The following is a 16,745-nucleotide window of genomic DNA, read 5'->3' as shown; positions in this document are numbered from 1 at the left end:
AATGAATGAAAACAATCCTAAACGTGTACTAAAAGCAAACACCGCCATTCCAAACGAAATCTACTCAAGCAACTTTGGAAAACTTTTTTTTTGTTTTGTTAAAGGCAAACTAAATCTTTAGGGAGTGAAGTAAAACTGAATTATTTCTCCTGTAAAACTGCAAAGACTCAATCAGGGATTAGATCTGGCAAACCTCCCCTGCACTTGTAAACAACGAGCTTCAAACACAAAAAGTAAACCTTGTTTGAAAAGAAAACGATTTAAAAAAAATGCACAACAAAGAACAAACTATGACTAAAAGGTGAAATAAGAGAATAAAAATGTCCTGGTTGTGGCTGACCGAGGAGCTACTTGCTGCTGCTCCCCCCTCTAAAAAAAAAGTACAAATAGTTCTGGAGGCTGTCCTCAGTCAGTCTCGTGGCCAGTCTAGTAAATAAATATGCAAACCAATGTTAAAAAGAAATTAAAAAAATACGAGAAAAGTGAGGTTTTCTTAGTGTTTACTGCGACGAGGTTAAATGTAGTCTGAAAAAGTCCGCTCAGGTCTGCACGATCCGCCACATTGCGGCCAGGCGCGTGTCACCATCTGCCATGTTTCTCCTCTCCGGCCGCGGCACACGGTGTTCGAAGAACCCGTCACAAAACTCCCACAGACCCCGGCTAGTTTAATTTAATGTAACGATCTTTGTCCCGTGGAGCGGGTAAACACACCTCGCAGCTCGTGAGTCCAGCTGAAGCTCGGTCCGCGCGCAGCTCCGTCGGCTCGCGACTCTTCGCCGCACTTTGAAAACAGGCACCGTAACGTTAGCCGCTGCTTAAGCTCCCTGCTACTCAAGAGTTTACAATCCGCGAAAAAGTCCGTCAAAGGCGTCGGATTACGTCCTCCGAGCGCCCGCTTCTTGTCGTCGGCGACTTTTGAGAAACTTTCCTTGGTCGCGGCGGTCCAAACATTCGCTTCTTTGCTCTCTTTTCGACTTGTTTTGCTTTGTTTTGTTTTGACTCGAGGCGAAGACTCCCTTCTGACGTCTGTTTACCAATGTTAGCAAACGCGGTCTGCGCCTGCGCGACAGTGGGTTTCTGGGAAACTGAGTTACTCATGTGACAGAGCATAGAGGCGTAAACAGAAGCTCAAGGAGGCAGCGTGTACCTGCATTATGTAAGTGTTTAGGTTCTGAGGACACAAAGTTCATTTGAGGTGAATTACAATCCCCGGTAATTAAAGGGTTAAGGCTGATGCCTGACCGGAGGAACCACAAATTATCTTCCTTTTTTATTTATAGCTCACTATTTCTGCATTATTGTAAATCACATTTAAGCAGCTAAAAGAAGTTCCACATTTGCCTGAACAAAATAACATGCATGTAATATAGTAATAACAACAATAATAATAATAATGTATGGATAGAAATTAGAATAGATTATTATTAATAGAATTGTTCATAATATAATAATAATAATTTATAATGTTAATTTGAGTCAATGAATGACAAGGAAATTTTAAACTCTTAATTTTATTCTGGCTTTGTGCAGTTTTACTGTTTTTAACATGGATGATGTGACAACGCTTAACTATTTGTAGTTTGAAACTAATATATTTTTACTAGAGTCAGAGAAACCAGAACTCATTTCAACTACCCCTGTTTTGTTACTCCTATACTTATTGGTCAGATTATGTACAACTTTTCTTCTTGATATTCTTCCTGATTATCTTAGATCTTATTACTGTTTTTCTTTTACTTTTTATACTTTTGTTGGATATAACTGGGACCTTGAGTACACAATTCCGTTCCACCTCATGTACCACATGCAAATGACAATAAAGAACCTTGAATCCTTGAATCCTTCCTATTAGATTACTATCACTCGCTCCACAAAAAGCAGTGATAATATAAAAATCATCTGTGTCTGTGCGTGTCTGTCTTTAACAAAATATTTGGTGAAGCACTGAACACATTTTTATGACACTCACAGAAAGTAATCATTGGAAGCTACATCTGATTAACTTTAGAAGACAACTCACTTGAAGATGGATACCACAGCTAGTGGACCTTAGCAACCACACAAATAGCTATGAAACAGCAGTTTTACAGATATTGCACTTAAGTTTGTTGTGGTAGAAGCTGAGAGTCACCCCTAAATTTCAAGCACTAACAGATCACAAGATCTTTCTGTAAAACTTGGGCATGCAAAGCTGTGAGCGATGTGCAGTCTGTCAAGGAATACTTATTTTACTAAATTCAGTTCAGCTCTCAAAAGACACAATTCAGGACTGAAGGAATGCAACAATTAATGAAAAAAGTGCTAATGCCAAAAAGAATGCAGTGCCGGCCCAAGCCTCCATGGGGCCCTAGTGAAATTTGGTTTGGGGCCCTCTATTTCTGCTAATAATGTGGATTTCAGATCATTCACCCACCTAACATAAACTCATTGCAACTCTGACAGCCCTGTTTACATTATCCTGTGTGGTACTAAAAGTAACCAAATATTATATATATATATATATATATAGTGTCATCTGGTTTATCTTTGGGTTCAAAGAACTTGAACAGTAATGTTCAAAATACCGTCATTTGTGGTGCAAGAGCAACAACAAACAACAGATAAAATAACTTAGAGGCATAAATATAACAAATTGAGCAAAAACAGACAAAATGAAATAAAAACAATTGAATATCAAGGAATACTTAATAAACAATTACTTGAAACCACGTAAAATGGTTTAAAAAAATTAATTTAAAGTTGAATAATTAGTCATTAAAACCATGTAAATGTATGCAAGAATTTGCAAAAGCTGAATTTAAAATATTAAAAAACCTTTATCCACACATTTGACCTGTTTATGCTACTTCTTCCTCAATGCTTCACACAAACTTCCTAAAACCTGTGCTTCCACTTAGGGGGCCCCCTAGTGACCCTGGGGCCCTAAGCAGCCATTGGCTTATACCTGGGGCTGGGACTGGGTGCATGCCTCACCATCACACCAGCTTAAAATGAAAAAGTAACTCATATCTGGTTGATTTGGGGACTTTTCCGCAGTAAAAAGTAATCTGTTGTTGATGTCTACAACTGATAATTAACTGAGAGTTTTATTAAAATCCATCCAGTTGTTCGTAAGATATGCTGGAAGCAGTTTTTTTCCCACTCATCAGATGTTTAATTGAAAAGGACTAAATTATGCACTTAAAATCCTTAATAAAACTACAAGTGAGCTATTAGATTTGAGAATATTGTGTCAAATACAGAAAGAAGTTTGATGCAGTCAGTCCTTCGCTGGTTAAAGTGGCTGCGTGGTGTCACGACACTTGATCTGGATTTGTTTTGACTCGAAATTGTTACTAACTCACATGCGTATTTTGGAAACACCTCAGTTACTGTGTACGAAGTGTACAGAAACGACTGACTGTATTTTGGTACAAACATTAAGTGTCACTTGATTCATTTTTGTCACCAAACACCATTCCTTCTAAAGGGTATGGTTTTCAGCAGTAATTTATTGTCTGGGCCTTTGTATGACAGAAACGTGATCTTCAACTGTAAATTATGAAGTGAGTGTTGTAGTTCAACTCCTCTGTTAACCTGACAGCAGGTTAGTTACTCTGCTTGGCCTTTCTTGTCATAATCCCTTTTTCCCCTTTAGAATACACGTGTCTTCCTGTTCATTGTGATGAAACGTAACACACCCCGTACCAACACTGCTCTTAATCTCCATCTTTAATATTTGTTTTTACACCTGTTCCGCCCCTCATTAGCTGAGTCATGGCCAAGAATAGTCTGGTAAGAGGTTTCCTATTCAAAACGCTCCAGTGGCTCCAGGTGTCTGATAGCCAGGTGCAGATACAGGTTGCCCTTTGCCGTTACTAACATAAGCTCACGTCCTGTTGCATCAACACGCAGTGGGATAACAAACTAACAGGACCGAGAGTTGTACTATTTTTGCGTGCTGATTTGCTTCGTCTTTGACATTCCAAAAGATGAATCAATACCAGCATGGACGATTTCCCTACTGACCACATGGATCTTATCCTTGGCTGAACGCGAGAGGCCTTAGCTTGTGTTGAACCACTGTGATCTGTTTTAATCCACTTAAACTCTCCTAGCTGAGATGCTTAATTAATTGCAATTTACATCCTCAATTCTGATGGTGTATAATGTAAATAAAAACAGATTGCAAGGAATATGAAAATCTCACAAATGCATATTCTGTTCATAATGTAACAGTGAACACATCCAATGTTGAAGATAAGATTTTTTTTTAATTCAATAGTTTTGAGTTCTGTGGTACCAACACATCTCAATATAGTTTGAACATGGGCGACAAAAGGATGCAAAATTAAGTGATGCGAATAAGAAACAGCTGGAGGAGCATTTTGCTACAAATTAGGTTGACTGGCAGCAGGTCAGCAAGAGGATATAAAAAGAGCATTTAGGAGAGGCTGAATATTTATAGGAGTAAAGATGAGAAGAAGTTCACCAGTCTGCAAAAACTGTTTAAAAAAAGTGGATCAATTGTAGAACTGTGTTTCTTTATGGAAAGACCTTGAATATCTCTTCATCTTATATCATCAAAGGGTTTCAAGAGTCTGTAGAAATCTCTGGGCTCAAAGGACAAGAGCAAAAGTCCAAATAGGATGGCCGTGATCTTCCTGTCCTCAGGAGGCACTGTGTTAAAAACAGGTCTGATTTTGTTCTGAATATTGCGTGGAACACTTCCACGAATCATTGAATGTAAACACAAATCACAGTTACATCTGCAAATGCAGCTTAAAGCTCTATTGTGCAAAGAAGAAGCCTTATGTGAACATCAATGCAGATGTCTTCTCTGGAACAAAACTCATTTAAAATGGACTGAGGCAAAGTACAAAACTGTTCTGTGGCCAGAGAAATTAAAATTTAAGTTGTTTATTTATTTATTATTTTTAAACCATGGATGCTACAATATCTGTAGTAAAAAAGAGGGAACCCTCAACTGTTATCCGCTCAGAGTTTAAAAGCCTACTTCTCTGATGGTATGGGGGTGCATTTGCACCTATGACATGGTCAACTTACACATCTGGAAAGGCATGATAAATGCAGTAATGCTATGTATGTATGTAGTAAGCAAGTATGCAGGTTTTAGAACAACAATTAGTCCCATCCAGATTACATCTTTTGGAAGGCTTTGAATATTTCAGCAACTCAACACTAAACCACAGACTGCATCCACTGCAACAACTTGACTTTAGTCAGATACTTTAATATGAACTACTTAATGAATGTGGAATGAGTCCACATCATGAAGGACTCCACTCATCCTGCACACAGTCTGTTCCAGCCCCTCCCCTCAAGCAGGCGGCCGAGGAGCATTCAGTACAAGACAAATCCTTGAATCCTTGAATCTTTAAGTACTGCAAAGTATACTACATGAGTCTGGGTGATGAACTGGTCTGCCTGCTGACCAGACCTCTCACCAATAGAAAACATTTGTTTCATGGTTAAACAAAAAAGACTCAGGGCTGTAACACAGCTTTAACTCTTCATCAGATAAGAAAGGATCAACAGTCCTATCCAAAATCTCCAGTCTGAGTTTTATTTTGTTCCGTTAATTTGTCTATGTAATGGTTGCTTTTAATTTGGGTCTACATAGTCTACATCTATGCATGTAATTTAATGAAGGGATCTTCATCAGTCAAATTGTTCAGATACACAAAAGACCATCAGTGGAACAAACTACCTATTATCACAAAACAAGAAAAGTTGTATTTTTTTTTATTTTTTTTTATGACATCAGGCATTTATGTTGCTCCATAATTTCTTGGAAGTTCTCATGTGACGCATGATTTAAAAATATCATATGACAAGCTGTGCTGAGTGATCTGCAAATACAAAATGTCACTAACTATGACTAAATAAGAGTTTTTCAACTGTGACTCATCCTTTTGTATTTCAGGCAGTTTTTAATTAGTTAAGCCTATTTGACATCTAAAAGACACATTCAGTGACACTTTAAATCAGTTCTCACAGATCAAAATGTTGCTCCATCAATCAATCATTGTTTCAATTGATGGTTATGGAAAGCCTTCAGATTTTTTAAAGTTTGCAAAGCTTATGCTTCAAACTTTCTCCATCCCCCAATTATTACACCTTGCTCCAAAAATAACAGAGCTCAGAGACTGAGTTTGCTATCTTTTACTAATAAAAAAACAAACATATTTACACAGATTACAATGCAAAAAATTCAAATCAAAATTACACAACATCATTATATTATACAACTGAAATCTGCTAAATGTCTAAATAAATTAGAAATACGCTGTTAGTGCATATTTCTACAGACAAAATTGTCCGCCTCATGGAAATGTATTTTTAAAAGAAACCTATTCAGGATAGAGAAGAAGAGTGAGACCCTTTTTCAGAGAATTCAAGGTCTTAAAGAATCCAGATCTTAACCCTAAAGACTGTCCCTGGAGAGACATGATGATGTTTGTCTGCTGATTTTCCCTATCCAAGCCAACTAAAAAACAACTTTGAAATAAATATGCATTAAGCTCATATTTTATTATCTTTAAGCAATGGTTCCTCACGTATAAAAAATAAGTCTAAGATATCTCTTATAAAACTGTTCTGGTCAAAACAGAAAATATCTATAATGATTTAAAAACAATACATTAACAATCATTGGCAAAAGTCCATTTTTAACAGAATTGTTCCAAGGTATAAAACAGAAGTTGTAAATAAACAGTAATTAAAGGTCTAGCATTCCTCAAAGGCCCAGACAAAGATCATCTGTAATTTGTAAATGACATAATGCACAGAAGAAGATCTGGCAAGAAATGTTAGCCCTCATAATATGCATGGAGTATGGCCCTTTAGCTACTACCATGTGAAATTTTAGCTCAGTATTTGTATCATATTGGCAGCACGATAGTTTAGTGGTAAGCACTGTTGCCTCACAGCAAGAACGCTATGGGTCCAATCCCCAGGTTGGGCCTGGAGGAGTTTGAATATTTCTGTGTATTTTCTCCGGGTACTTCGCTTTCTTCCCATATTCAGTACTGTTAAAGTTACAAGGCTCAGAATAAGCCGTAAACCTCACCCTCGGAACCAAATATAAACTTAAATTCTTATGCTTATAGCGCTGAACGTCAACTCCCAGAAGCCTTTGCGTTTACAACCAGCTGACATCCTGCGTTTTTCCGTCCATTAGCATTCGAGTCAACCATAATCAAACCCATCTGCAGTCGGATAATATCCCCTTAAAAACACCCAATGCTGCTTCGTCAACTCAACTGAATGCAAAATTTCATCACGGTTATCAGATGCAGGTGAGTTTAATGACTCCAAAACCACCGCGTCACCTTTTATTTAGCCGGTGAACGCGTTAGCGCAAGCTAGGCTAAAGTAGCTGCTAACGCTACCATTAGCGCAACCCTGCTCGACATTGATTAGGATTTATTCTTCCTGCAAAATCCGTGTAGACTATTTGCTTGCTGTTATTGCGTTTTAAGGGCAGTTGTTAATGATATATCGTTAGTGTGTTGTGACGTTGGCTTTATTGTCAGAAACATGCCAGCTCGGCGGATAGCTGTTTGATCGGTGTGCAGTTTCGGTGCCAGCCTCGGGCTGTGTGTGTGGAAATCAGCCTGACAGAGTTGGTTTTGTTTGTGTCAGGGCTCTGGCCCCGTCTCCAGCAGCTGAAGCACACCAGTCTCATCCTCTCTGCTTTCCTCCTCGTCACTGAGCCATGACCACCCAGAGGGAAAACGATTTGGTGAGTGGACATGTCATCTGAACAATAACATGCCTGAACACAAAGGTGAAAAATATGTTCTTTGATGTCACGATGTGCACTTTATTCTATATCAAGCCATGGATGTTTACAGTACTATTCAAAGGCTTGTCTTTGGACTTCAGCTGCTTTTTCTACGCTACAAAAACACTGTATCCTTAAGGAATGCAGAAAGTTAAACGTGGTTTAAAACTTTTGCACATGATTGTATGTGATTGACATGGTGGTTCAAACATCACATAATCATTTTGGTCAAGTTAGAATAACTTCAAGTGTTTAATTTATCATTTTGTGACGTGTAAGGGGGTTATGGATTAATGAAGTTCCTCAAACACTTAGCTGGGATCGTGACGGCTGTTCCTGTGAACACCATCTGTCTAATCTGTTAAAACGGTGGCCTACTTTCCTTTCAAGGTTTAGATGCCAATTGATTGTACCCTGTTTATGCCCCTCCTCCCCCCCCCCATTTTAACCCAGAGAATGAGCACAGACATTTGTGAAGCTGGAACCAGCAGATTTTGCTTAAATCAGATTATTTAGCCTGGAGGCCGAGCAGCGATAGGTTTCAGGAGATACAAAATTCAAAATATACCTCAGTATAAATACTGAATGTTATTGTAAACAATGAAGTTGGCTTTAATTTTCGAGCAATACATTTTTAAAACTTAAATAAATAAACAAAAAATAACTCTGCCTGGTCCAAACCTGCCTGTTTTCATTTAAAAGTAAAAAAAATAAATAAAATTTAAAAATGTGGGGGCAGCAGGTGGGTCCAAAGTGAGTCAATGTGGGTGGACAACCTAGAATACTGCTTTTGCAGGCCAGCCCGCTGATCACAAACAAAAATGTGCCTGTTTTCTTACTATTTTGAGTCACTGGTCAAAACATTGGTAGATTTATTACAGTCGTCCTCTTGTCCCTCACTTTTGTTGCAAGTTTGGCGCTGTGGGGTTTGTTTATTGAAGCACAACACTAAATTATCACCTTTTTATTAGATATTAAATGTCTTTGGAATGCCAAAAGCACATTTTAGCAAAAAACTTTTTTTAAGTTACTTTTGAAATTAATTTTAAAACCAGAAGCTCTCCCAACATTCACGCAAATGCACAAATTAAATTTTTTAGATCCATTCAATGCTTTTTTTTTTAAATGGAGAAAAAAAAAAAGTATTTTAATTATGTAAACACACGACCAACTTTAATCTTTACATGGCATGTGCTGCAACTGAAACAAAGGGTATTTGTTGTGTAAAATGCATAGTTTCTTTAATGTTTGAAGCAATTACTTGGGAATTTTGAAAATCGTTATGATTGTTTTAGTTATAATATGGCACTTCTAAACACATTTTATTTAAAATCCAGAATATTTTTAGATGAAACACTAGTGTTGCGTATAAACCCACAACAGGATAACTTTGGATTCAATAGATCATTTGTCTTGAGCTTTTATTTTTGAGGCTTTTAACATTTTCAGGAGTCTTGACAACCTTAAGCCCCAGATAAACCTTTAAACTGTTTTGTTGTTGTTGTTGTTTCATTTATAACTGCGCTTGTGTGTTCAAAATCTTTCTTTGGATTGGTAAATTTGCGGCATTTGCGATGACGGATGTTGCCATGGGTAACCAGGCAGATCTGTTGTTGTTTTTTTAATTTTGTTGGGGATGAAAGGGCCGGCCACGAAACCGGTTAATGATGACATGAATGTTAAACCCCCACATTGAGGTTACTGGGTTCAGAGGGAGGAGACGAGGACATAGAACCACCATGATGGTGGTGGGGGGTGTTATTGTATTTGTAAACAGATCAGAAAGCAGGGTCAGTACTCTCCAACCTACTCCACCTACTTTCTGACGTCATATGGAGTTAGTTAAATCTCTTTGTTCTCTCTGATTTGTGAACTGAAGGAAGTTCATGTAAAAAAAAATAAAAGGCAAATGTCTTTTTTAATAGCAAAATGTCTGATCAGATGTGACATTTGGAAAGGTGTGAACTGGCGTCAGCTAGACGAGCATTAAGTTATGATTTTTCATTTTGGCACATTTTAATGTGGAGTTAAGTGGACAAATGGTGATTAAAAATGAAATGTTGCTTCAGTGAAGTACTTTTACTGTAAGGAAAAAAACAACCAGATATACAATGTGTCCATTTATGTATTTAAAGAGGGAAAATAAGCATTAATTAAACATGAATCTAATTAAACAACATCAAGTAAATATTGAGATTTTATAAACAGACTTATTTTCATCTTGTTGTATGATGGTACAAGGTAAAATATTCATATAACAGATGCAAAGTCAAGTCAGATTTATTTATATAGCACATTTTAAAACGGAAACTGTTACAAAAGTGCTTAACAAAAAGATCACAGCATCAAATAAAAAGCAACAAGATATATTTACAGCACATGGAATAAAAGTATAAAACACAAACCATAATTAGAAACGATGAAATACTAAATCAGATCACCTTGTGTCAAATGTCAAGGAATAATAACAAAAAGCATAAACTCAGTCAGAAAGAATGAAATACTAATACATAGATCTCGTACATCATGAATACCACTATAAATATGTTATCAATCACGTAAACCTTAAACAAAATAATAATAATTTGACACCTACTGAGGTTCGAACAATCATTTAAAGATCAGTCAGTATCCAGACGATGTAAATAGGAAATGGTGTTTTCCTGTTGGACTTGACTTTGTAATTATTTGTTTTAGGTCTTTTGATGTGGTCATAATTGAATCAGTTAAGTTTGGCCAGGCAATAAATTGTCGTTTGTAGCTGAACAAATCTAATCTGAATGTTCAATAATCCGTTTCTTTTAAAATATATTATAAAAACTTTGAAAAGATGTGCAATAGACTTGTCTCGAGTATAAACTTTGTAGGTCTGGTATCGTTTCTGATTCGGGGTATTTTTAAAAACCCACAGAACATGGTGGATATTGTATCATTTGATGGTTTTAAATTGGTTTCTGAAGGCGTTTTGGTGACGTGGTGGTTCCTCTTTACTTATTTACAAACTGGTTCGCTGCCAAGAGGAAGCCCTGCTGTTAGGAGCGCGCCGGCACACGTGCACTTGCCTTGTAAAATTAATAACGAGGCTCAGAGCAGTCTGGGACGCCCCGGGGTTATCGCATTAGACTGACAGCCCGGAGCGAAGCAGCAGCAGCACCCTGAACTGAAGCAGCAGTGTTCTCCCCCTTAACCCCACCCTTATCTGTTGTTTCTGGCAACAGGGGCTCACTTCAGCGTGAGCTCCCAGTGGATAAAATCGCCCAGCTAAAGGGTGGAGATCCGGAGTAAATAAATCAAATTAGACTGGAATGCCCGTCTTTTCTAAGCCTTCTGAAGGTCACCTCATGCCTGAAGAGGTTGGAGGAAGTGAAGGACTTTAAGACTGATTCTACTGGACACCTTGGATGTTGGATGTTTTTATGGATCGGTTTAACTGTTGTTGTTTTTTTTAGGTGCACCTCCGCCTTATCCTGGTCAGTGGCAAAACGCAGGACTTCACTTTCTCCCCGAATGATTCGGCCACAGACATCGCCAAGCACGTGTTTGAGAACTGGCCAGCAGGTTCGGTTCACATGCTCTGATTTTTCTCACATTAAAGTGATCCACCTGACGGAGGCTTAGTTTTTTGTTCACGCAAAATATTATTACCGGTAGTAGTTGCAAATAATTTTTTTGTTTTGTTTTCACAGGGCATTTTGTGCTCAAATAATAATATTAAAAAAAGTCAAAAGCATCTGGAAGAGCAGTAGCAGTATTAAAGTGTCAAATAGTGATGTTGGACTTTAAGAGGTCGTCAGTCAGTCTAACGGGGTCCAGGATTAATTTGAAACTGCACTGATCTAAAGCGTGATCATTGACGTGCAACATCTCCATAGATGGTTTATAATTATGTTTTACTGTAAAATGTGTTGAGTGTGGATTTGTCACAATTTTGACTCGTACTAAAAGGGTTGATTTGGTTTGTTTAAAGTTAATTGTACGTCCAGCTGCAGTCGGATCATAATAAGTGATGCACATGTTCCTCCTGTCTCCTGCAGGATGGGAGGAAGAGCAGGTGAGCAGTCCCAGTATCCTGCGCCTCATCTTTCAAGGGCGTTTCCTTCATGGCAATGTGACCCTAGGAGGTAAAACTGTTTCTGAGTATTTATTTAAATGAATAAAGTAAAACTAAGTTCCCTCTTATGAGGGTTGCACAATTCTTAATAAATTAAGAAGCACAATTTTCATTATTTACCTTGTACATGGGTGACAAAAACTGTCTGTCAGGCATTAAAAAAATTAAGTTATAAATAACTAATACTTAAAGCCATAATAGCTGTCAAAACCAATGATTTTTAAAAATGTTTGATTTTTATGCTTCTAACAACTTATTCATCAATAAATGTTTTGTCTGGGGGTTAATGTAACTCAGAATTTTTGTAAAAACTGTTAGAAAACTGCAAATATTCTTCCATTTAGAGAATATTATATATATTATTATAGAGTATGAAATGGTTATTTTAATCCTAGATGGTACAAATTTTTCCAATTGAAAATGTATAAAATGGTGTATTTTGACAGCTTTGATGGCTTTAACTTTGCACTTTGGTAACAATCTAAGGTATAGATCAGGCATTCAAAAATAAAATGTTTTAAATAACAAAACTCGTTTAATTTAGATCTCAAATAAAATGTATATAATTTAAACATAAATGAATAAATGGCGCCTGTGCTTTTTGGACATTCCTCAGTTTACAACAATTAAAGGTTATTAGTCAAGTTCTCCAGCTTGTCGTCACGTTGAGCTTTAACAGTGACATCTTAATGTTCCTCTGACATCATACCATCTCACCTGATCGAGGGGAACTCGTTTCCTGGATTAAGACATGTTTCCAGGCAGTGTTGCATTTTGTACTTTTTTATATATATAGTTGGACTGAATGATAAAAAAAAAAAAAAAAAAAAAGTCAATTTATTATAAAAGAAATGTGGAGCAGAAATATCCCAGGGATGAGACGGTTCCAAGCAACAGAATATGACTAACTTCAGATTTAAAGAAAATGTTTTTAACAAGCTTATCTGAAAAACAGACGAGGCCACCGGCAGTTTTGTCTTTGCTGGAAGGCCGTGTAACTTGAAGGGCAGCATGATCAAACGTCAAACTATGAACACACGGCAGTTCTGTTACAGCTGACGAGGACACCTGAGAAGATAACTGGATCTCAGTATGCTCCAAAGCTTCAGACGTGGTGCTCTCTAATGATGGTGTTGCCTCACTGTGCTGCTAGCTGAAGCAATGCTAACACTGCTATTAGAGGATACATGTCAGACAAAGCTCCACACGAGGAAAGAGCTTTCTGCTTCGATGCTGTCACACCCATCTACCCAAACCTGTTAAGGAAATACCTGTTAAGTCCCATCAAAGCAGCCGAAGAGGCAAAATAATGCAACCATCTGATTTTATTTCAAGCTCATTGACCTTTTGAACTCTCTGCCCCTTGTCTGACCTCTGCTGACTAATTTTGTCATGGGGTAAAAAAATATATATATATATATTTATTTTTTTTTGGAAATGTGATTAGGTTTGTAGCAACAATCTGGGTTGTCACATCTGACAGTTTAATAACAGCATTACCAGCTTGTAGATCTTGATTTATTTAAGTACTGCAATTATTCAATACAACTAATATCAAGATACGGTGTGTGTGACAGGTTTTTACTGCAAATAGGCTGCTGTATATTCTCAGTCCTGCTGCACAAATACTGCAAAAACGAAGAACAAACAACCGGCAAATCAAACCTGTTATTAATTTACATCAGCTCAATATTATCAGTCACCTGCAGAGGAAATCTTTTGAAGCATTTTTATTTTCATAGTTGTCAGAAATACTCTTCAGCAGAGTAGCCGCCACATGATCATGCGATGAAATATTTTGAGCAGTCATGGTGTGCATCTCATGTTTAAAGCTCTGAAACTGCCACCGGGCCGAACCACCGTCATGCACCTCGTTGCCAGAGAGACTCTTCCAGAGCCAAACTCTCATGGTGAGGAACTTTGATTTGTTTAATTATGTCATAAACTGAAATTATTTATTTAATCACACAATGCAGCACTTTGGTTGAAGACTTTCTTTTTTTTTGTCATACACATCAACTAAGAGATGGTCTCGTTTATGATGCTTCATGTTTTTGTGAGCTCATTTTTCTGTTTCTGTTGTAGGTCAGAGGAACAGGGAAAAAACCACAGAGAGCAACTGCTGCCTCCTCTTGTAAAACAGAGACGGACCCCCTCCCTCTCCCCGCTTTACTAACATCCCATAAACGAAACATAACGCACACATATCTAAACATGCACAAAGTCCTTTTTCTCCTGCCCCGCCGTCAGTGGGCTTGGAATAAAACGCAGGAAGTCTGTTCGGGGCCATCACGCGCTTCAGTTAAACTTCTGTCCGTTCTGAAGCTTTTTGTGCCAATTTATTGACTCCCATTCCCCAATTTTTTACTCTCAGCATTATGTTTCTTGCTTTTTTTCTTTTTATTTGAAGATCTTTTACCTACTACAGTCGCTGCTGGAGATGTTTTTAAAAAAAGCTGGCGTATTAAGCGACAGACCCGGGAACTCCTCATGAACACTGAAGTGCTATAAAGGATTTGTGGGCTTTAACCCATCCCTACTAGTCACATAGACATTTCCCCTGGTCTCACTGCACTTAACCAGTTTAACCATGAAGTGTTTGTTGTGTTTAATCTCTTCCGTCACGGTTTTCTTTCCGTTACGAACAGACCTAAAATCCCCACGTGGCAGAAAACGTGCCATCCACCTGACTCTCGCTTACTGAACTGTTTGTGTTAGCATCAGTAGCTTCTGTTTGTTTCTGTCAGTGGACCAGTAAAGGGTGAGGTGGGGGAGACCAATCGGGAGAAACACCTTTTTTTTGGGTCCACAAGAAACGGGAACGTACCGATCGAGGCAGGAGAAGATGTCTGAGGATTTCATGGACTGTTTGTCGCCCATCGGGAGTTTTACTTTTGGACTTGGCTGCACATTTGACGTTTCCTTGTAAAGGGAGGCGACGTGGTGAGGAACGTGCAGACTGAAGAATCGAAAAGGGTGGAAAATGGGAAGGAAGTGTTGATTCAAGACCCCCACCACCACTACTACCTTCCTGCAAACCTCTATATTCTAATAATGATTCAAAATGTCTTTAATTTTCCCCATCTGGATTAAGAGGGATAAAAAAAAAAAAAGAAAGCTGGGTGGTGGGTCACCACCTCATCATTTGGTTGCTGTCGTTACTACTGGTTTGCCTTTTATCGAGGAATTCATCAATATCACAAATATGGAATTTTAAATATATAAATTTTTATCTTGTGTATAGGTATTTGTTGAGTTTAAGTGAGTGTGTGTGTGTCTCAGGGTGTGATGGACTGAATGAAGACTAGTGAGGGCATGCGTCGTGTTTTGTTTTCGATTTAAAAAATAAAAGGGGGGGGGGTGCACTGTGAGCGTCGACAGGCCGAGGTTTCTTCAGAAGTAGTTGGAAACCCTTCGATTCCTTCCAATGAGTGTTCTTTCGTTTGTGTTTGTGTCATTCAGTGTCACTGCTATGAAGTTTAGCTCAGTATGAATAAATGTAAAAACTAAAAATGCAATGTGGTCTACATAAAAGCTTGTATTATAAATTAATAAATCTTTACATAATGAAGCTCCTACTGATTAACTTTCTTGTTTGCTCTTTGTCTTTGTATAATTTTTAGTGTTTTAGATGGAGTATTTTATTATAAAATGCTCACTTTGACATAAAATTTAAGTCAAAAAGTCTGCTGCAAAATGTTAACTAGAAGATGCCTGCAGCCTGATTGAACAAAGAAACCTTATTCGAGTTCATGTTTCAGGTAATCCAGGTTAGTCCTAACTTTTCTTGAAATGATGCATATCACCCACCGCCTTTCATGCCAGAGTTTTAGGGTAACATGATCTCACGCCGCAAGGGACTGAGTCATAGCTGTTCAATCTCAAGTTACGTGTCCAGAGTATATCATGGGAATGACCTTTACCAACCACACCAAATTTTAGCTCGATATCTGTAAATATGACTAAATTGGGGTGACTCCCATGGAGTTGATTAGTTCTAGATGTGCATCCTTGTTCTCGGGGTTGACAACAAGCTATTTCAATATGGAAACCAAAACCAGTTACTGACAACGACTGCTACTATCACCATACTGTAGCTGAAAAGTCGGAGAAGTTTTGTTTAGGTGGGGTAAATGGCAGTGACGGACAACTTGAATTTGGTTCATTCAAAAAGTTAAGCAGTTGTAGATGTCCAATGATTACTTTCTGAAAGTTTAATTAAAAATCAATCCAGTGGGTAATGATGGTTTTCAGTAAATAATGGCAAAGGTTTAAGAACAAATCTTGCTTGATCGTGGAGTGCTTGGACTATAAACTAGAAGTCAGATTCAGATACTATCACACCAGGTTTGAGCCTATTCTCTGTAAAGCCATTGTTTTCCTGTTTGCTAATGACTCTTCGGCCATATTGAATGGCGTTGAGTTTCATTAAGATCCGTCCAGTTGTTCACGAGATATTTAGGTAACGCTACAAACCAACACAGCCATAATCATCATCGCTCTGCCTGTAGGCGCATCATGACCTGGTGTGTTCGTCATTTATTCAGAATCTAGTTTTTTTTTCTTGATCTGTTTAAAAAAACAAATATTACATAATTTTATTAAGGTTTGTTTTATAAACGGAACAATCATATTTTGTTTATTCAACTAAAAACTGTGGAATAATATATATTTTTTAAAGTAATTACAAAGTGAGTTTCTTACGTTTGTAATTGTGTAGTTCTAGTATTTGACCTGTAGGTGTCGGTGTTTCTCAGGACCAGCTGGAGGGGTCTACAAAGATGGAGTTTTATAAAAAATAAGTAAATGTATCATTTTGACGTGGATATCTGTCTTCAGAAGAAG

The 16,745-nt window shown here is 37.7% G+C and overlaps 1 protein-coding gene across 1 annotated transcript; it reads left to right on the top strand.

Moving 5' to 3' along the window:
- The first annotated feature begins 7,158 nt into the window (after positions 1-7,158).
- ubl3b (ubiquitin-like 3b) lies at positions 7,159-15,433 on the top strand. The gene is made up of 6 exons (XM_037675776.1): positions 7,159-7,301; positions 7,648-7,747; positions 11,239-11,347; positions 11,824-11,910; positions 13,733-13,810; positions 13,986-15,433. The coding sequence occupies exons 2-6, from the start codon at positions 7,721-7,723 to the stop codon at positions 14,036-14,038; spliced, it is 354 nt and encodes a 117-aa protein (XP_037531704.1). The 5' UTR covers positions 7,159-7,301; positions 7,648-7,720; the 3' UTR covers positions 14,039-15,433.
- Positions 15,434-16,745: the final 1,312 nt, after the last annotated feature.

Source organism: Nematolebias whitei, chromosome 4 (genome assembly GCF_014905685.2).
Source record: "Nematolebias whitei isolate Nwh7 chromosome 4, NemWhi1, whole genome shotgun sequence".
In the NCBI taxonomy this organism is placed as follows: Eukaryota; Metazoa; Chordata; class Actinopteri; order Cyprinodontiformes; family Rivulidae; genus Nematolebias; species Nematolebias whitei.
Note: the sequence above shows the minus strand (reverse complement) of the source record. Positions and strands in the feature narration are given on the sequence as shown.